The sequence below is a fragment of the Vidua chalybeata genome, chromosome 1, assembly GCF_026979565.1.
Source record: "Vidua chalybeata isolate OUT-0048 chromosome 1, bVidCha1 merged haplotype, whole genome shotgun sequence".
Classification (NCBI taxonomy): domain Eukaryota; kingdom Metazoa; phylum Chordata; class Aves; order Passeriformes; family Viduidae; genus Vidua; species Vidua chalybeata.
The window spans coordinates 29,776,663-29,799,556 of record NC_071530.1 but is presented as its reverse complement, the minus strand read 5'-3'; the positions used below and the strand labels follow the sequence as shown (position 1 = coordinate 29,799,556).

Sequence of the window (22,894 nt, the reverse complement as noted above, 5' to 3'; positions counted from 1 at the left end):
ACAGAGATGCAAGAAACACCTGACATGCAACTTTGAGGGATTGGTAGCCAAGTAGATTGGTATCACCAGGATCTGAGCAGTTATGGAATAACCAAGGCAGCCAAGTAAGGACTCTGAAGATTTAAAATTTGCTCTTTAAAAAAACATGGATTATGATTTAGAAAGTAGAAAAGAATACTAACACCTTCAACCATTTTTTAAGTCCCCTGAGTGACACCATCCTTTCTTCTCGTACACCTCCCTTCAAAACTTTAATGACAAGTGTCACAAATTAATTTCATAGTTTCTTCTAATTTACCTTTTACTAACAAGGAGTCAAATTCTTCATACCATGTACCAACAGATGCCCACTACTCCATGTTGTGGGAAGTCTGAATGTCCATAACCAGCAAAAAGGAGAACATTTGATCAAAAATTTTCATTCTGTGAGAATGGGAGGAACTTTTACATTTATTATTATTCCTATTATGCAGCATGAGGGATTCCCATTAGTCCAAACACCCCTCAGGCATCCTCCACTGTTTTTATGATATTTTTTTAATAATGAAACTTCTCCAACTTATTTTTACAGACTTCAGACATCCAGATGAATATGATCATATACAGCCTTCAAAATGTGTTAAAATATCTGTTGAAATTATTAATTTTGAAGTTAATTTAGTAATTAATAAAAGTTATAAGCAGTGTTGCTTATACTTTTATTTGTATCCTGGCCAGATTCAAGAGAAGATAAGAGCCTGTTAGCTTCAGCATAAATCATAAAAAAGTTTAAGGTTGAGAGACCTTTCCTTTTCTCAGAGACTGCCTACTTTGGAAACAAAGTGTATACAGCTTTATGCAATACTAATAACACTGTGTGTTGGACATCAAATAGAAAAGTCAAGTTATTAAGAAGAAAACTCATTATCTCATAAGACTGATCACAACTTTGATTTCACATATTTGGTTGAATCTTTGAATTTTTTTCACTTAGATACTGATGCCTAAATATTACAGTTGTTGTTCACTTGTTAAGAAGACAAACTTCAAGAGATAAGAGGATTTATAGAATGTGGGTTCACCAGAAAAATCAATGCACCAGAAATTGCTAGAATGAAAGAATGATGTCTCTCTGTAGACCTGGCTCAGATTCATTGATAAACAATCAAAGCAAGCACTGCTTCCTGGAGGGAGCAGGAATGAAATGGGTGAAACTGAACAGTGCCCCATGCTGGAAATTACATGTTCAGATTATGCAAAGTATACAATGGGGGGAATTTAATTTTTAGTTTTAGATGTCAACTTACATTTCGGATGTTTAAAGATGTTTCAGTTTTGTATTACTTAGTTAGAACTACAAATTCTACTACAAGGGAAGGATGCCTGAGCAGAGAGGAAAGAAGGCAGGAAGATAATTTGCTAAATTAATCAATGACAGAATAAAAATATTAGAAGTAAAATCGGGCTCTTACTCTGGATAGTAGAATTAACGCTACTTAAAAAGCCAGTTCTCAGATAAACAAAATCACCTGAGAATAAAACAGCTCTCAGTTTAAAAGTGTGTGTGGGAAACGTAGTTCCTCACTAGGAAGATCTCCAAAACAGCTATTTGGAAAAGCTTCCCTGTGACAGAGCCTTGAGTAAGACTATAACTTCTACCAACAAATTGCCAGAGCTTTTGATGCAGTGCCCTACTGCTGGTTTGGTATCACCATGGTTGTTAACTTTCACACTGAATTAGAGCAAAGCAGAAAAAACTTCATAAATCTTCAAGAAAATGGCTTTCTCCAGAAGAAAGTATCTCCTTCTTTCAAACAAAGGACAGAAAGGTCCTATACTTCTGGGAGCAGGTTGATATGTGGCTTGAAGATGTACTTTTAACAAATGCAACAGACTACAAAGAAAAGGATAACCAGTGTTGCTTATATTAATGCTTGATTATTTCCAGATGTTACCTTATAGATTTGCAGTCTTGTTGAATTATACTTGTACCTTAGCATGTCTTTTTGTGCAGTGCAAGAAAAGTAAACAATAGGACTGACATACAGAGTTCATAGCCTAGTATTGATTCTAGATAAGACATTTGTCTTAATATACTTTACAAGACAATGGTAGTTCCAGCCAATTAAATTATTGTCCATCATGTCACTAAACTGAAAAACTCTTGTAAATTTGATAAACTGCATAAGGAATTACAGTGAAACATTTGATTTAGCATTATAAACAATTTAAAAGATTATCATGCAAAGCCACAAGAGCACACAGGAAACAATAATATTAGCAAATATTATTAGAAATAAACTAATTGTTTTCTTAACTTAGTGTCACTATGAACTAGCAATAAACAGTAAATACCAGTGTAGTGTAAGTACCAATGGCCAGCTCCAGATCACAAAAAAGAACATGCTTCTTTTCAGCAGCATCAATGCAGAAACCTGTTCCTGCCTCAGTACTGTTCAACTGTGAATTTACTGTGAGTAAGCAACGAATATATAAGAGCCTTCCAACTACTAATTGTGGCTTGCTATTTACAAACTTTATTTATAAACTCATTTTCATGCAAGTATAAAATACTAATTCCATGGACAAATACACATTTGTTCACCACTCTAAATTATATACATTGTATTTGCATCTAATATTCAGAGAAGTGCAAAGTCCACAGTGACGTAAATAACAAGTTTTGTAAACTATTTTAGATGACAAGCTCTCAAAAGATATTAGTAACCATACGATAACGTATTTTTGTATACTGCTGAAATCAAACATTTTTGTAGTAAAAGAACATACATTTCAGCTACATTCAAGTGAATATTTTATTACCATGTATTATGTCTTACAAACTTTAGTGGAGATGAGCAAGAGCGCTACAGAACCATACCTTAACGCAAGAGGTGTATTGCATGGTATGTGCAGGCATAGCAAAGGAGAGAGAACTGGAACAAAAAACAAGGTAAGAAAACTTGTATAAAAACAGACAGTAATACTGACTAACACTGGCTTATAACCTTACTTATAACAGACCTGAAGGGCTAATAGAGATCCAATTCAGAAACACCTGTGCACTGTAGGTAAAATTTGGTGCAGATCAAGAGTGCACTAATACAGTCAACGTTGTACGCATAAGATAATGCACAAAATACGCTGATATGCATATAAACAACTAACTTGTTTACATTAAGTAGGGCAGCACTGTTGTAGTACTGCATTCTTGGCACTTAGTGAAAGGACAACATGTATTTGGTTTAACTAAATTCATAAACAGGATATATAATGGTTTGTAAGATGGAACACATATATTATCCCTTTCAACCTTCTGGTTTTACAGCATTTTTCTAATTTTCCAGTTCAAATGCAAACATGATACACTAGCTAGATATGGAAGACATTTCAGATGTTGGCTTAAAACATCACCTTCAATTAAAAAAAGACAGAACAAAGGATTAATTCAAATTATAGAAAGTGAATTTGTTACTACTGTCTTGTGCGGAAAACAAAATCTGAAACAAGGGGGGAAAAAAAAAGTGACCTTATAATAAAACCCACAATGTCTTTATGGGCTTTTCCTGAATAGCAACTGCTTCCTTAATATCCCTTTCATATATGCTAATTTCACTTAAAAGAACTACTGAATTTATTAATCTGAAAAGTTGTTAGAAGTTAGAATCTGAAAAGTTGTTAGTGAGTTAGAAGTTTGGCATCATGTATCCCATCACACAGAATGGAAGAAAATATGCTCTTCTTCAAAGAAAGCATGTTTCAGCTATGAATGGATTCCAATTTTAAGCGATTGTCCTTTATTAAACAATATTAACAACTATCTGGAGGGTGCCAGTTTACTTTTGACTGTTTCAAACAAACTGGCTAAATTGCCATTTAACATTATATAACAAATGTAATAAAATTGTTCTTAACATATAACAATGTAATACTTTAAAATTAACCTTTTAAAATATTTTACAAAGACATTTTATTATATATGAACTATACAACACACAAGAATATGAAATATTTTGAACATATACACATTTCTGTATTTTTCACGTAGATTATTATTTTGCACCAAACATTGGTGTCTGCAATTTTACAGTCCTCAGTTAAAAGCAAAACAAAACCCCAGGATGTTTAGTGGATATGTTTAGTTTGGTTTTTTCCCTGAAAATAAAACCTATTGCGAGAAGAGTTTCTCTAATGACTTTTTTCTTTCCCCAACTTTGTATTTTGCACAAAGTTTTTCAAAAGGATCAACACACGCAAGAAGAATATCCTCTGTTCTTCGCAGTGCAATTTGCCAGGGATAAAACTGAAACCAAACCAACCCTTTCCCCACTATTAACATTGAAAATTGCAGTCAAAATAATGCCAATGCCAATCACTATTGAGACTCCCTTACCCCTTTTATTGAAACTGCAATCCTTTTCAATATCCATTTTAATGAAAATATTTGCATAGAGCAGCCTTGTATTATTTCTAAAGAACATTATGAGCATTTTAACACAAGATAAGGCACATGTTTTTCAGCATTAATAATCTAAAACTAATCCTGAGGATCTGCTCCTCCCCCTCAGCAAAATCTGCTTTTTTAATATACCCTGTATTACCTGAAGAAAGCAGAAAAGCAGTATAGAATAAACCCAAATTCTTTAACTGAACCAAATTCAGAACATTAACAACTCCTGATAATAGTGTAACAAATCCACAGATGAATTAAGTCACTTTCTAAACAAATAATTGTTAGAGGGAAAGAAAAAAAGACACAACCAGTAGCACTGTTGATATTAGCTAAAAGTTCACATACTACAGATGACATTTATAGTGAGTTTTGCTGAAATAAGCTCCCATCAGAAACAAGGTAGTTAAATTGTGAGGCACTTAAGGTTAACATGAAAAGGAGGAATGCAAGGGGTCTGTTTCATAGAAAACCTGAAGTTGCATATCATATCCTTGTATTAAGCCTTCTATTAAAGTGCTAGAAATGGAGACTTAAAACAAAAGGATTCAAATATAAAATAAGTGATTACAGAGCATAGTATGCATTAAAATTAAGTGCTTTTGATTCTTATGAATTTAGAGCTTTTTAATAGTTTTTAAAAAATAAAGTCTGGAAATAATCCACGTGTGAATCACCTTCCTTGTGCCATCAATGCTATTTGTAAAGTGCCCAATTATTTTCTAAACAACAAAACCATTTGCCTTATCTTATGTTGTATAGCATGACATAGTCTGTAGTATGTATGTAATCCATACTGCAAGGACACAGTCAGCCTGATGGAAAACAGCACATGCATACTTTAAATCGGAAGATTTAATTCCACCTGTCATTCTAAGAAGCCAGGTCTTGAATTACATATCCACCCGTATATAGTGCAACCAACCTCATATTCTCAAAATGTAATTTAGCTGTTCAAGTCTGACACTCAAAGAGAGACACATCAAGCTTTTCCTCAGAGCAACCTGACGTGCAGACAAAATCACAGATGGAGCTCTACATCTGAATCACATAAATCCACTAGATGCCAAATCTGAGAAGGATCTGGGTTCTTTTGGATGATGAAGAGGCTGAAGATGTGTGGCAGTCTGTGCATTACTGATCACATCTAACTGAGAGGCATATGATGCATTTACATTTCCTCCATTAAAACCATTTTGGAACTGGCAGGAAAAAAGAGAATATAAATGATTAGTTATAGGAAATTAATTTATTAATAAGTATTTTAAAATCCTCCTAAAGACACATTGGATGAAATAATTTTAAAATACATTGATTAGCTTTAATTTTTTTTAAAAATTATGATTAATGATAATTTAATTTGCATTAAAATAGAGACTGAATAATTTGTGAACCTTACCCATGTTGAAGTCAATGGGAGCCCTATTTCTGGCTAAGCCAAGAAATAATTCTATTATCTAAAGTGCAATAGAGTTTCTATTTCTAGAAAGTACACTCTGAGAACTCCCAATTGTCACATCCAGCTGTTATATTTTAAAAGCAACCTATTTACATCTTTCCATGTCTGCAGTGGGATCCAGACATAACAGCTCCTCCAGGAATGCACATGCAGTCCTATCCATAAGCTGAAGCATACTGTGTGCAATCTGCTGGCTGAAATGTTGCAGGTGGGCTTTTTGACAGTCTTCATATTGACAGTGCCAAGTAAGAGCAATGAATGGCTTTCATCAGTCTTAACATAATTGTTTATAGGATTATTTTAATCACCTAATGTAATGCTTCCTGTCATGCTGTGGACTTTATCTACAAAATACTCTATTTGGTCATGCAAAGAAAATACAACAAAGTATTTTAAACATTTCCATCATCTCTTTGGGAATAGCTTATATCATAAGTACTCATTCCTTCAAGGTTTGTCTTTAAGAACATGTCTTATACATTCATTCATCCATTCATCTATCAAATTATGCCAAGTATTAGTTTTTTTTTCCTTCTGTGCAAACATTGAAATTTGACTAACTGTGCACAATTCCTCTAACTTTTTAACAACAAGGCTATAGTCACGTGAATTATGTTTTTAATCAAAGCTGATATACTTTTAAGAGTACACACAAGGATTGTTTCTGACAGAAGCAGGTTATTTCAATATTCTTCATTAACAAGGTGACCACACTCATTAAATTTTTAAAAAATGCTCTCAACAAAGAATCAAGTACGTAGGAAGGTTTCTCCTGCTTAATAAAGGAATACTGATCCTACGCAAGCAGCCAAATAATCACAGGCCTTTCTGTCCTTCTCCATCACTGAAAGTGGTTTTAGACTGCACTGGCTATGCTCCCACCACAATTATAAGAAAGGCAGAGAGTCAAGGCACATGACCACAATAGACCCTTCTGGCTTTCTCATTCTGTAGTCTTTTCATGGAAAAATCAATGGGAGTTAGAAGTCTGAAAAGATACCAGTCGTGGCTTGTATAGCAATATCTGTCCTCTCTCTGGATTCTAACCACTGACAGGGATGTCAGTGCACTAAACCCAGCCACCAAGACTGCCCTACTTTGGTTTGGCTGTGTGAATGTGGGCTCAGACAGCAGTATCCTATCTGCTTAGTCACATGAGGCTTCTGCTCATGTAGTGCTACTCAACCCCACGCAGCACAGGAATACCATAACAAGAGGGGCTGAATTTGCCTCTGAACAACTTAAGTAAGAACAATTTTTCCACAAAGTGGCCTTTGATAATTTTTTTTACAACAAACTAAATGTCCTATTATTATTGCAGCACAGCATTCTAGTAAATATGAAGTAAAAGATATAATTTCTTCAGAGGTGCCTAGTCATTAATTTTTTTATAGATAGATGTGAAAAAAAATGCAAAGAAGAAAATTAAAAAAGGGGTGATAACAAAAATTATTAAGGAAGGGTAACAACAAAATAATCTGCGAAATAAATGCAATTGAAACCAGCCATTAAAAATAAAGAAATGGAATTGCAAATGCAACGGCTGTTCAAAACTGATGCATCACATTAGTACAGCTTCTGTGTAAAGAGTAGTTCTTTGTTATTATAAAGACAAACTTGGATGGCCCTGGAACTGCTCTGCAACCCTATTAAGGAGCACTCTGAAAGACTAAACACCAAGCATAGCCAGGCAAAGCACAGCCAAGTCATACTCAAGATTGCACAGTGCAGTTTTTCAAAGTCACTTTATGCAATTTCAACCTCAGGGAGAAGCCATTCATCATGCTGAACTGTGCTATAATTTAGGTAAGTTTCTGCAATTCTGCAATTGCATTCTTTTCAGCAGTGAAGCAGTTTTAAAAAGGGAATGTTTTGTACTTGTATTAAGCATGTAAAAAATGGATATGTTCTAATTGCATTCCTCATCTTTGTCTTGCATAGGTTAAATGCCACTTAATACTTTAATTCTGTAAATGCTTATGCATGTGCATAAGCATTTGCAGGATCAGTACTTCAGAACATTAACTCATTGAGTTACAACAATAAAAAAAAATAATTGTGGCTCTGTACTTTAGCAGCATTAACAGAAATAAAGGGTACAACAAAAAGTACTTCAACAAAGGTTATTCAGAATCAGGAACTAGTAACTGAATTTTATTTCTAAGTTAATTTTACCAATGAAGAACAGTGTTTACAACTGTAGTCTGTGCTACAGCCAGGATCCTCTCTTCTATGGCTTTTATTGTGCATTGTTCTTGGTGAAAAAGGACCAGATTATTTTACTGTGACTATAGCTTTTTCCAACTCTTTTTTCTTTGGCAGTTAATTTAGACAGCAGCTTGAGGAACAAGCTGGCTTTCACTTATAGCAATATATAATTTTTTTTTTTTTTTTTTTGCAGCAACATTGTGTATAGGAGTGAAACAGTTCATATTTCATGCCATTTTTATGATACTATAATCTAATGCTTTCCCTAATCCTAAAATCATTGAGGAATCTGAGTAGCTATACAATATTCACACTTCAAAACCAATTTTTTTTTTTGATCCTTACAACATCTTTAATGAAAATGAGTATGCCAAGCAAACTCAACTCCTCTCTAAAGGGTTTATTAGCAAATTCCAAGACATAGACCAGTCTACTTTTCTTCTGCTCCTAACAGGAAAATTACTAGTATAGTGCCACAGACTAATTAATTCACTCTTAATTAATACTGCTAAAGAGAGCCATCAGACTGCAGGTACACATATATATATATAAACTTGACCAAATGCAACTCTCTTCACTCTAATGAACAAATAAAGGAAAGACATCCACACACTGCTAACCCATCCAATTCAAACTCAGCAATTCAGTCACAACAAACTCTGCCCCCCAGCAGTCACCCAAAACAATATAAACTGGATTCAAAGTGCAAGCGGTGCAGCAATGCTGTTTACTATACCTTGTTCCCCAATGTTTGTTGCTGTTGATTTGTCATCATAGGATCATATTGCATTTGATCCACGCAGCTGGGCTGTGCCTCCTGCGTGCATGGGTACATAGAAACAGCGCCTGCATAGCATGTTTGAGGAGTCAGCATAACTGACTCAGAGTTTATGCCACACTCAAGGTTTTCAGGGACTTGTTGCAAACAACTGAGAAAATCCTCAAAGTTGGAAGAAGCTGAATAGGTCGATCCACCAAAACCTGCTGCTGGAAAATCCATTTGAGCAAAATTAGAAAGCTGTGGCATCATCGCTGTGGGTTGCTTGTAAGGAATAAAGTCTTGCCTACACTCATAAGGGGAAGCGTTAACTTCTGATTTGTAAGAGAACTCGGATGTACTGGCATGCATGCCAGGGAACACGTATTGCTGGGGCTGCTGCTGTGAGCAGCTAAGAGGCATGCCAGAGCTCCAATTTGTGAACATCCCATTGACTTGCATATGTTTCATCTTTTGACAGAGCTGCTGTTGCTGCTGCTGCTGTTGTTGCTGTTCCACAAGCTGCTTCTGGTGCTGATGAAGTCGATGTGGATCTAAATCTTGCTGTACCATGCAACCTTCATTCTGGACCAAGGGCTGCTGCTGGTTACAGTCTGAATATAAGAAATCAGATTTATTCAAGGAATCCTGAACATAAGTCAGGATTTCATCAGTTATGTTGATGTCCCCAATATCATCCACATCAGATAATTCAGTTTTAAAAAACTCCTCGTCCTGCTGAATACACTTTAGATCTTCAAAGTCAATACCCAGATTTTTCATGATGCTGTACAAATCACTGGTTTTGTTATCCTGAAAGAGTGCTGCACTGTCTTCAGGAAGTGGAACGGTACTGTCCTGGGAACACTCCATCAGCTCCCGTTTGAGAATGTTGTGATTCCCAGCAGGTAGGAGATTGTCTGTCCAGCCACTGCCAACAACATCACCCAGTTCATCCCTACTGTCTGCAAAGAAGTTCCGCTCAAAAGAAAGTTTATGTGAGGCTGGAGGGCAGAGATAAACAGACTCGTCTTGCCTTAACATGACACCTAGGAGGGAGTTTGGATCCACAGAGTCATCGTGTAGCGCTGCTTTGGCTCCTTTTCCCACTGTGCTTTTACTCTTCGGTTGAGAGGGGTCCATAAGGCTTGACATAGGGAAAGAAACCTCATATAACACAGCCTCACCAGTGGCAAACATGAAGGGCAACTTCATGTTACGCTTCCGTAGATGCTCTGCCCCTTCTTCATCTCTGAAAATAAATCAGATATGTAGCATGGTACTGCAGTAACAATCAGTTATTCTAATCTTTTTGTCCCATGGAATTAACATGAAAAATGAACTATTCTATTTGTAGGCATTTTTCGAATACCTACCTATTCTAGCTCAACTTGGCTCAGTTAAACCAAGAGGCAGATTATGAAATAAGGAGCTTATGACTGTAATACCACATTTACATATTACATTTGTAATTAAATCTAAACAGCATACACCATTTTCTGTGCATTATGAGCTGAAATGAAAACAAGTGGGCTTTGTTCCATGCATTAAGCTTTTCTTAGTATAGCAAGTAAATCAATACTTGAAGTATCTGTTTTTCTCCATTTTACAAACTCCTTAGCAAAAATTATTTAATCTATTTAACAAGGCTGAATTCCATATTATGTAGAACTTAGTTCAGCACTAAAATTCAGGCTGAATTTGTTATTTGTTGCTCGTGCTACACAACTGCAGTTGGATTTCTCAGGTTTTGCTCATTGGGATTGAATATGGCGCATGGAATAAATTCATGCTTCTGCTGCTCACCTTGTTCTTTACGAGAAATCAATTTGTCTGAAGTTTTATGCAAAAGGACTATGCCACAAGTTCTGAAATATCAGAATTTCCTACGTGTTTGTTAGCAAACTGAAAGAATTTGGGGAATTTGGAATATAAAGGGTAATAATTAAAAAACAGAAATTCCTTTGTGAATATAAACAGCCTCAAACTAGTTTTCAGTTTTGGAAGCATACTACTTTATGAACTGATGACTTACGTAAGAGGTCTTTGTGTGGCAATGATGTAATCTGGTCTTCCATTTTTGTAGACAAGCCGTGCATTTGCCTGTACCCAGGCCCATCGATTTTCTTTGGTTAGAAGCCTAAATACAGTCATTCCACTCTCACCTGTCTTCATCACTAAAGAGTAAACATACTGTTTACTGTCCAGCAAACAAATCATGAAAACATGCATGTCATGAAAGAAATCCCATCTGTAGAAAAATTTTACAAATCTCATGTCCTCAATCACCCAATTCGGTGTGGCGCTAACACATTCCCAGTGAATCAGGATGACTGATCACTTCAAGATGTCTAATTTACTCATAAAATAGAAGTCAAAACTGCAAGATATCTGCTACAGATTGGCGACATTCTATATGGGGCTTTGTCCATTATTTCTTCAATAACAGAAATTAATAAATACTAGAACACATAAATGACAAAAGCCCAAGTTTCTCACCTTCATAAAGCAGAATTTAACAATTAGAAAACACATTAGTTCTGAAGCCAATCCTTTCACATTCTGACTGGTTTATATAGAGGTACTTAAAAACCTTATGTTTCGTTCCCACTACCACTAGCAATGCTTGAGAAACATACTCAATTTTCACAGTACATTTCTGTATTGGGTTTGTGTGGCCACGTTTTGGTAGTGGCAGGGAGGGCTACAGGGGTGGCCTCTGCAAGAAGCTGCTAGAAACTTCCTCCATTTCCAGCAGAGCAAATCCCTAGCAGCTCCAGGGTGGACAGGCTGCTGGGCAAGTCTGGAACAATTAGAAATTGTGATAATGCCTCTGTGATAATAACTGAGAAAAAAAAAAGTTATTGTGCAGATATAATTGTGGCCAGAGAAGAACGGGTTGAGAATGTGAGAGGAACAGCTCTGCAGACACCAAGGTCAGTGAGGAAGGAAGGGCAGGAGATGCCAGAGCTGAGATTCCCCTGCAGCCCATGGTGCAGAGGCTGTGCCATGCAGAACCATGGGGATGCAGAGATACACCTGCAGTCCATGGAGGAGACCCATGCTGGAGCAGGTGGATGCCTTATGGGAGGCTGTGAACCTATGGGAGGCCAGTGCTCAAAGAGGCTCCTGGCAGAGGCTTGCAGACCCATAGAGAGAGAAGCCCATGCTGGAGAAGGTTTCCTGGTGTTTTTAAGGCCTTATTTTACTTCTCATTATCCTGCTCTTTTGTTAGTAATCAATTCAATTAATATGCCCAGATGAAGTCTGTCCTGACTGTGACAGTATTTCGTGAGTGATCTCTCCTTATCTCAACCCAAGAACCCTTCATTATATTTTCTCTCCCTTGTTCAGTTGTGGAGGGCAGAGATGGAGAGGCTTTGGTGGGTGCCTAGCATGCAGCCAGGGTCAACCCACTACAGTTGTTTTGGTGCTGAAACCCAGGATCGTGAGGGTGTTGAGATACGGACAGTAACCAGGAGAGGTAACAGGCAAAAGGAGCACTGAACAATCCTAGAGAGTAAAATTATCATGGGGAAGTTTTGTTGTAATTGTGGTGAAGGGACAGGGGGCAGATTTTGTGCAAATTGTCCAGTTTTGTTCTGTGTTGTGATGAAGTTATCTTGGTTTTTGTGTGGGAAGCTTTAGTTTATTTTGTCTGGTTTTGTTGTTCTAAGTGAAGGTTGTGTGATGAATGTGAATTTTAAAGATAATTCTAAAATATTAAGAATTCACAGAGGTGAGGGGTGGAAGTAATACAATTGCCCAAAATCCAGCACTTCTAGACAGACCCCTTCTGCTCTGGAACCATTGCTTTGTTTTTCTTTATGAAAGAAACAAAACCACTGATAAGCAATAGTGACTGAGCTAAACCTGAAGCAGAAAATGTGCTTCAGTAGGTTGAGAACAACCTGCTGAGGAGCATTATCTAATTGTCTATGAGGGGATAAAAGAAAAAAAAAATGAACTTTTCAAGAGAAGTCAGTAGAAAAGAAGTACCATAGGGTTCTGAAGATGATTCTGTAAGTTCCAAAGATAACTCTGTTATAACTAACAAAAAAAGTAAAAAACCAGAGTCCCCTAAATAGTTATACATCAGATAGTTGGTGCTTATTTCCTCAACACTACGCTTCTCTCCAAAATTGTTACTTAAACCAACTCAAGCTGCCAAGAATCAAACTCAGAAATGTTTGGACGCTAGCATGTTAAATCAGAGATCAATTTGTGGTAAAAAGCTTACACCGATATCAAAAGAAAATGCTTTATTTAACTTGTTAAGAGAAAAGCTATCCTTGGTAGTCTCCCTGTCCAAAGTTCTTGAAATAGCAGAATCTGGGTTGAGCAGAGAAGAAAGTGAGAAGAGCATGATGTGACAGAGACTGGAATATTTATTCTAAAAGGGTCTAAATAGGAATATTAAACATTTCTTCAACTAGTGTAAGTTTTTAGAAGGACAGATAGAACATATAAAATGAACATGTTCTCTTTGTTAACAACCGCTTTTTTTTTTTTTTTCCTGTAATTCATATGGCATTTATACTGAAAATATACTCCATGCTTTGATTTTACAGCCATTCTTTGGGAATGAAACTTACTTCGGATGTGATTTTCAGCACAATAAAGCATGTCAGCTGCATGAATAAACTGGTATCCTGTTCCTCTCATACACAGCTCTGCTTCAGTGTATCCCAGGACAATCTTTCCTCTGGAAGGTAAAACCAAAAAATTGCAACACTGCTGATGAAGCAACTCACAGAATGAATGTCAAGCAAGTCAATTATGGCTAGAACATTTCAGAAGCAAGTGCTAACTACAATTTGTTACTGTATCAATTGTATGCGCAAGCAGAACAGCTCTAATAAAAAATAGTCAACAATTCATAAAATTGTAACTAGTCTGCCAGGTTGCCTTCAGTGACTAGGACTGGGTTGACAAAACCATAAGATTATAAAAAAGAGTCCTACCAGCCGGATTCTCATTTCCATACTACTGAACATATTTACTCCTAGCAGGCAGCTCCCATTAGTTCCAAAGAAGGACACTGTTTTCTTAGCCCTGTTTCTTATAATTTACCTATAGGTGCTTGTCTGTAGAATTAAATAGGGGTTTAACTTCAGTTATCTAAAACTTCTTGTCTAAATTAGATTTTTTTAGTTCGAACCCAGATGTATCTCAGAACTACATCCCCTTTGCTATTGAGTGGTATGGGACCCCTGTGTTTGCATTTAAACAAGATATGACTCAGAGGACCACTAGCAAGAGTCATGTTTGACCCTAGCAGCTAAAATTAGAGTACTTTACTAGAGGTTGGGGAGATGAAACACTTAACAGAATTCACGTGATCTCTGTGCGATACCTGATAAAAAGACATAGCCAAAGAGAGACTTAAACAGAATTTGAAACAAAGACATGGAGATGCAAAGACAAAAGGTAAAAAAAGGGGAAAAGTAGGGATGGGGAACAATACACATAAACTATTTTTTTCAAGTGAATAAAAACATCAAACAGAGAAAAGAAACACTTGTAGTAACATTTTTTTTTTTTTTTTTACTTGTATTAGCATAGAGAAATAAAACATTTTGGTCTCTCAGTTGATAAAATACCAAGTAATTCAATTCTATCCTGTAAGTAGGCATGGAAACCCATGTGAGACTCCACTAAAAATGAAAGTCAAATGTCAGTCAAAAACAGGAGGGAGAGGAGAAGGAATGAGGCCAGAGGCTTTTATTTTGATAAAAAAGCATCCTAATGGGCTTCTTGCCATGTTGAAGCACAATAATATTATTTGGATCTAGTATTGCAGTAGTATTTCCAAACTTTACATAGGGAAAAGAATAGTTTGGAAGTGGGTAAAATCATAGTATAAAAAGTATTTAAATTATTTTGAAGGAAAAAACATTTCCATTGTATTTTACATCTATTTGAACTGAAGGAGAAATGTAGAATAAAATTAAATACTTGTTCTATCAATTCTAAAACCAAATTTCAAATCAGATTTAACATGAAATGTTTCTTCTTCCCTAATTCATTAGTATGCTGTATTTTGGTTTTTCTATTTTGCGTTGGTTTTGTGGGCTTTTGCTTTGTTTTTCTAACAACTGAGATTCAAGGAGCAGAATGCCATTTCAAGGAAATAGACTACGGTAAACCTATTTCTCTTTACTTGATAGCAGGGCTGGAGAGAAAAACCTTAACAGTTTCTAAACAACCTAAACAGCTTCTAAACAACCATCACTGAAACGGTTTATATACCAAAACAGTAGTCTGCTTTATATTTCAAATACATACCTAAAACCTATTTTATTGGCGAATTATTAGACAATTACAGAGTAATTTACACCTACTTTGCATCACAGCCAGTGGGTGTGAAATCCAGTTTGTGTTTAGTTCTGAAGATGAAGTTTTTGGTTCGTATCTCAAGGATAGATGGTGGCTGCAGGGGAGTAGCTACTGCAAACAGTGCAAGCTGAGGAGACAAAGTAGCACCATCCTTCCCTTTCTTGTTTTGTCCATGGAGAAATTTCAGTCGTCCTTGAAAATTCATAGCCTTAGGATGAGGAAAAAAGTAACTGTTACATGCTGGAGATATTTAAAAGCAAGATACTTCTGTTATGATGTAAAACATGTATTTTTCATTTTTCTTAAGATCCACGAGATTCAAGTTTTATAGGATGGCATACACAAAAGTTAGCTAACAAGTACAGTACAACACAGCACAACAAGAACACTGTTGTTATACCCCTGAGTGTATAGCTTTAATATCTATTAATAAACATACTGAAAAATTGATTAATGGGAAGATTATTTTGTAAAAAACAAAAAAATAAGCATGTAGTATCAAATATCAGCTGGAGCTTCTAATATTCTAATAAACATACATGCGTATAATTATTTCATTATTTCTCTTGCAAATTTGTATGTTAAACTTTGAAATTTTAAAGAATTCTATTTTGTAAGATATCACATAGAAGGTGATAAACTCACACTTGTTTTAAAAACTAAACAATTGACTAACAAAAAAAATGCATTAAAAAAAGCAAGCACAAACTTTTCCAAATAAGGAAAAACTATGGTCCTCTTAATTACCATAACTTACGGCATTTCAAGATACTCAGCTTGCTACAAGAAATTACTCTTGTAATGCTTTTTAATCTACGAATCACACAGCACTTTACAAAAGCTTACAAATGCTTATTTGAATTTCACTGAGGAAACTGGGCCATGAGAAATAAGAGAACTTGCACCTGGCTGTGACATCTAAAAGGGGAGACATTTAGAGTCACTAACTGAAACTTTGTGGTTCAAGCTGCTCAGATGTCTTTAGAGACTTAACAAATAAATTAACTTGCTGCCCCTCTTGTTAAGATAATGCAGATTTCCAACTTTTAAGTGTATGTGGACCTTTTTTTGTAACTCCATACTCACCAGGAATCCAGATGAATTATCCAGGAGACATCGTAACCTGCAGATGAAATTCCTTTCCATAAAGGAAGAATTCTCTGGAGGAAGTTGGTCTGGGTTATAATAGGTTGCTGGCTGTGAAAAGCCATTATCTCCTGCAGGAAAGGATTATTTATAAGGATTATTTTTAGAAGAACACCTAGTGAAGGCTATCTATAACAAACTATCTTCCTTCTCATAAACAAAGCGTTAGGTCATGACCTGAGCAAGAACAATGTAAACTGGAAACATCCTTAGAACCTATTATTATTGTAACACTGAGGTTAAACATCAATTCTTCTGATGGGATTATGTTTTACAGGCTATAGTATTTGAAAACTGAATGTAATTTATTTTTAAGTGGTCTTTTTGTTGTTTCCTTTTTTTTTTTTTTTTTTTTTTTTTTAATTTGGGACTTTTGTTTGTTTGGGTTTTTAATTTATTCATTAAGTTTGTCAACAGTCTAGATTCTGGACCGGTTGCAAAGAGCAGAGTTCTCAGCAGAGAACACACCCATTTTCCTACAATGGTAGGATCTGCAAAAGGGCACAGCAACTACAGTAACTGAGTATTCAAAAACTCAGTATCAAGCACTGAAACTTACTTTCCAGACAGCCAGATGTAGCAATAAATAAAAATCAGCAACTTTAGGAAACCATCACAAAGAAAAAATCAGCATTTTTCTCCAATGAAGGCAAAATCACCCTACTAAATAGTGAAAATATATCTGGGCTCTGCTGATCAAAACACCATAGTTACATCTCTAGGTACACCTGGAGTACTTGTGTTTTGCAGTTGTTTGTTTTACAAAATACTCAAAACCACGATTGTTAACTTTGATAACAACATGGCATCCTTCCACCTTGTCAGGACAAGCATTTGCTGCTAAGTCGTATTTACAAAACAGACTTAAACATTTGGAATATAAAGTAAAACCAGAAGGTAAATAAATAGACCCCTGATAAAATACATATGTTCTACATGAGACTACATATACAGAGATACCAGAGCATGACTACTCACAGCAAATTTAGCAAAGCAATCTTATTTGCAATACATATAAAAAACCAGTCATACCCTAGGAATTCATTCATGCAGAAAATTGAGAAAAACCTAGCTTAAAAAGACATTTTATAATAAAATAATCTTTAATTTAAAAAAATAGTCCATGTACTCTTACAGAATTGATTATCAAGTATGGATAAAATAATAATAGAAATTTTAAGAACCCATATTGACTTTCCGGACATGGAGTTGAGGTCAGGGAGAGTATGTCACTTAATAACACACCACATTATATTTTCTGGAATATAATTTTGTCTCATGAACAGCTGGAAAAACTTACAGTTAGGCTCAGAGGTTAGTACACTGACAAAACACACCCAAAGGTAAATAAATCATTACCAAAAGCCAGTTCTATTTAATCTCCTATGAATTCAAGGGACTGAATTGGAGCCAAATGAGATTGCTGATATCTTACCAATAGGCCTTGCAACCTAAGGCCATATAAATCCTACAAGTATGCTGAGTTATCAAGCTTTTCAGATAAAATCAGGAGATACTTTTTTTTTCTGAAAATAACTGCCATGCAAGGTCAATTTTTGCTTAATAAACTTCAAGGTATGGAGAAAAAGAAACTTCTTTCTGTCCTAGCTGTTAGTGTGATGAAAAGGGATAATCTGAAATTACAGTCATCTAAAGAACTGTATTGGTCAGTCACTATTATGAGCAGATCCCACAGGCAGACAAACTCAGGTATTTGTAGTCCAAGCCAGTTACCATATTACTCTGAAATTAGAAAATTAGCAATTCCCACACTTGTCATATGGACAATTCTCAGCAGACAAAGCAAACTTCCTTACTTGCTACTGCTGCAGTTTTTTTATTACAAAATGCTTAACTGACAGTGAGAATTTTCAACGCTTTTGAGGCAGTGCTTCTCTAGGAAGCTGTCTGAAGAAGTAATGATTATGAAGAAAGAGCATCAAGGAAACAGCTTGCAAATCCAAAATAATATTTCAAAAATGCCAGCTCTGGGTGCAGATCTAGTACCCAATAAGCAGTGCCAGGGTTTCTGCTGGCATCCTTGGCACTGTTTGGTGCATCCCTCAGCATTTCTGCCACAGGAGAAACTCAGTGTTATTCTTTGGGTAAATATAGAGCTGAAATTTGAAGGTTCAGCAAGTCCAGCTGGATGCTGTTGAGTTTGTCAAGTTCCATAGTAAAATGTACAGTTACCAAGAGTGAGCAAAGCTGTGGTGAAAGAAGTGGCTCCCGACAGGAGGGGAACAGAACTCAAAACAGGAGGCAATGGGCTTCAAAACTGAGCCTCCTACACTCGTGAAAGCAACACTGCTGCACTTTTCCAGGCAGACAGAAGGCAGGAAGGTTTTACTGCCAGGATCTTGAAGTGACTCACTGTAAGAAGGCAAAGAATCTTACAGAGCATCTACAATCCCTAGAGCAAAACTACCAGTTAACACTACATATCCCTCACAAAGCTCACACTGGATCTCATCAATACCATGGAGCAATGTGCAGAACATGCAGTGCATTAAGTGCTTGCCTTTAAACTCAAGACCATATGGTTGCACAATACACGAAGTTCAAAAGATAATCCAGACTTAATGCCCCAAAGCAGATATTTGGGACTGAAAAAATCAGAATTTTGCAAACTTCTCTGGGAACAAGTCAAGGACCAGGAGGCATGTCTGGGAAGCACAGTAACAGCTGAGAAAACCAGTGGTCTAGCAGCATACCAGAGTACTGACTGAGAAATAACCAGTCCAGGCTAACTGAAGCAGAATCAGTTCCCAGACTCAGGAGCATAATTATAATAGATCTATAAATATCTACATAATGCTAGCTGGATGTATTAAAACAGAAATGGATTAAATTAGCAAAAATGGAGGGGATCCTTATGGTCATAGCATTATCTTTTGCTATAAATCTGAATTCAGTTAAAAAATCCTCAACATCCAAACATTTTATGCTACTTGAGGCTCAAAAGTCATCATTGAATCATAGAATGGTTTGAGATAAAAGGGACCTTGAAGATCACCTAATTCCAACTCCCTTGCCATTCACAGAGATACCTTTCACTAGACCAGGTTGCTAGAAGCCCAATCCACCTAGGCCCTGAATGCTTTCAGGAATGGGGCACAATTAGCAGCTTTTAGCAAGCTAGAAACACAAGATACCAACCAAAACATTGTCTGTAATCAGACACTCAGCTCAGCACTTTCTGATGTTCAGTCAAATCTGAGGCCACTCCAACCTGGTGTCATACTTTTCAAATAACCTTTTCTAAATTCATATGCACTTGTTTAAGGTCCATAGGATACAATTGCACCCTGAAGCAAACAGGATGAAAATCTGATTTCTGAGAACCGCACTCTTTGCTGTAATGAACTGGACTATTAACTAGCTGTGCAGCAGACCTGTGGAGATCGATCTAGAGATGATGTAACAACGCTGACCGCTAAATGAAAAACTGAAATATACTGAGGTGTGTTAAACACAGTAACTTTTCTCTATCAAATCATGGCATTTCCATACTCTAATTTTTCTAAAATTATTTAAAGATTTATTTTAAAAATGGACTTTTTATGGATTAATAAACCCCCTATAATCAAGTCACAGTAACAGAAGATTTTACCTACATGTTTAAACAACTGTTGTGCAAAGGGAGCATTAAAATGGAGCAGTTGTCTCAATGCCTTTGTGGTCATTATGATGCAGACACATGCTTCCTGGATTACACATAACCTGCACCTACACATCTTTGCTCTGATACACATGCAATGTGTCTCTCCTTAGTTGTTCTCAATATAGCAGCTCATTTAAGCATCAGTCAGTAACATGTGACAACTCTGCTCTAACCTGCATACTCTGCTTGATCTTAAAGGCTCATGTATTTAATCTTTTATTTCTCTTCCCTTTTATCTCCAAAAGAAGTACTGGTCTATGTGCAATGAATGCACTACTCCCTATAGTAACACTGCAACTAGGCCTGATTCTTGGACTGATCAGTCTAAGAAACATTGTCACTGATGCCCCAAATTACAATCTTCCAATTTAAAGTATAAATAGTATTTTAATGGTGCTGTGCTACAAATAACAGTGCTTATTTAAAATGCAAAAAATAATAATTCTCACTGTTGGCTAAACGTGTCCATAAAATTCAAATAAATTTGAAAGAGGCTATTTCTTCCTTTACTCACCTAAAATTATCTAATTATTTTACATAGACAAATTAGAAAAGCCCAAAAAACAAACAACTAATCCAACAGGCAAAGAATAAAATTTGTTCTCACCTTGTACACTTGGTCCAGAATCTCCTGACTGGGCAGGATTTAATGCCCAATGTAGCTGTCGTTGAAACTCAGGTCTGTCTTCTGTGTGAATCAACTCAAATACACTCTGGTGTATAATATCTGACTATGAACAGAAGGAGAAAGGTGAGAGAGAATGACAATAAGAAAATTATATGATAATATGATACAAATTGTCTGATCAACAACACTATTATGGATATAGTAAAATCCATTTTGCTCAGGGATAAATACATACAATCACATGCAGGTGGCAAAGCTTCATGAAACAATTTTTTAGCAGCTCAGTTACACACATGACTATAAACATGGGAAACAATAAAAAAATTTGCCTTAGAAAAAAGTTACATTATGTCAACTATTTCTTTACCTGCTTTTACTTGAGAAGGCCTGGAAATGCTATGCTTAGATTCTCTTTAAATGATTTAATTTTATAAACTGGTAAATAAAGTATTTACCGGGTAGTACTCGACTTAACCCACTATAGGTGCTACAGGAATACAAAAGAAGCTAAAGACCCTGAACCAAACTGCCAAAACTAAACTAAGCAGATTATAAACAGTGGATTTGCTCCCTGAAAGCTTTGTCACTTCTTAAGGATGCGTTAAAACATGCAATTATTAAGCCCTTATTCCACTACCAATTGTGTGGTTAGGAATGTGATCTAAATGGCAAAGGCTCAAGAGCAAGGATTAGTGCTTAAAGGAATTTAAAGGGGAAAAAAACCCACCCAAAATAGTCAAGAAAAGACTCAGTTGATGGAGAAGAGTTAAGATCCCGGTTTTTTGGCATGTTTCAAAAACCCAACCATTATATAAACAGAAAATATTTAAATAAAACATAGATCTAATGTAATTGAGATGAACTGGCAAAAGCAGGAGCCTAGGTCAAATTTTGCCATGACAAATTTCATAAAACAATCAGTATTTTCCAGAACAAATTGCCAGAAATGCTAATTTTTGTAACTTTAAGACTTTACTTCTATATCATGCACTTGATTTACTGGCATTGCTTCATGAATGTTACGCCAAAATTGTTTTCCAAGCTTTTTTCTTTTTTCACTTGTCAGCACTGAAGGAATATGTAAACCCAGGAATAAAAATGGGCTTTTTTGAAATATTTTATTTTACACAAACTTTCCCCAATCTCTTATCAGTTACCTGAAATTGCAGACCAAGCATGGTTTCTTGCTATTTTTAGACAGCAGCTGAATCTATCAATATGCAGTATTCATGGATATACTTTGAGAACTATAACTATCATCTTCTTCAACTACTCTATCATCTTCCCATAAAGTAATCCCAGGAGTTTTCTAACAAGGACAGAATTTGCCTGCTATGCCTCAGTCCTTAGTACTTTGGTACCTGGTTTTCAAGCCCAATGAAATCAGCCATATGTGATCTGCACCATAAATAGTAAAAACAAATGCTTGTCAAATTTGCTTTTCAAATGCTGAAATTAATAATTAAACAAATAAACATGAGCAAGAGAACAAATTCCAAAAATACCGAAATCACTCACTTGATATTTATAAATCTCAAGGCATATGGAAATCATTTTTCATGAAAGGTTTCTATTAAAATAATTACCTTCCCATTGAATTATGTCTCACTCAGCATCATAAACTGGGTAACACCACTGTATAAATTTCAAACAGTTGTTCCAGTAAAGAATAATTAAGTGTGAAAATTTCCTATCTTGCCTAACTCAACTTTGGAAATTATATTCCTGTTGTGCTTGGCCTGGCATCCTGGCTATGTAAGCTGATAGAAAAGTAATATGGTTTCAAAGTAATTCAACTGAAAGTACCTAAGATTTTTATTACAAAAAAATTTTAAGACCCTAAATACGAACACTGATGTTCCCTGAAATTAGGCAAAACCTCTGAAAAAAATAGAAGAAAAAATAAACTTACTTGTTGGAATCCCAAGTAGTCTTGGATAGTAGAAGAGACGTAAAAAACCAGAGCATCTGCTGTAACAACTAACACAAATCCATTTAATGCCTGGGGAAGAAACACAGCAATCTATCAGCTTCAGAGATAAAATTACAGATAATTATTGTGTCTATAGGTCTACCTATACTGTAGTCCCTCAATAAAATGTGAAGCATGCAAAAGCACATCATTATCTGACAGCACAAACAGGATTCCTCATTGCATCTCTCTACAGTGTAAGTGTTAAAATGAAGAAAACTGTATCTAATGAAAAAAAAAACAAACTTTATTTTAAAATTCAGTGGAGAAGCCAATCCATATTGATGACTTT

General features: G+C 35.8%; 1 protein-coding gene across 1 annotated transcript in view; it reads right to left on the bottom strand.

Annotated features, from left to right (window-relative positions):
* Window positions 1–1,914: 1,914 nt before the first annotated feature.
* AHR (aryl hydrocarbon receptor) overlaps window positions 1,915–22,894 on the bottom strand; it is a 63,748-nt gene continuing 42,768 nt past the window's right edge. Inside the window, exons 4-11 of the mRNA XM_053944442.1 lie at window positions 22,543–22,632; window positions 20,610–20,733; window positions 16,279–16,409; window positions 15,198–15,400; window positions 13,449–13,558; window positions 10,889–11,030; window positions 8,833–10,105; window positions 1,915–5,631 (exon numbers count right to left, since the gene is read on the bottom strand). Of these exons, the coding sequence (XP_053800417.1) occupies window positions 5,476–5,631; window positions 8,833–10,105; window positions 10,889–11,030; window positions 13,449–13,558; window positions 15,198–15,400; window positions 16,279–16,409; window positions 20,610–20,733; window positions 22,543–22,632 (2,229 nt within the window). The 3' untranslated portion in view covers window positions 1,915–5,475. The remainder of the gene's footprint in view (window positions 5,632–8,832; window positions 10,106–10,888; window positions 11,031–13,448; window positions 13,559–15,197; window positions 15,401–16,278; window positions 16,410–20,609; window positions 20,734–22,542; window positions 22,633–22,894) is intronic.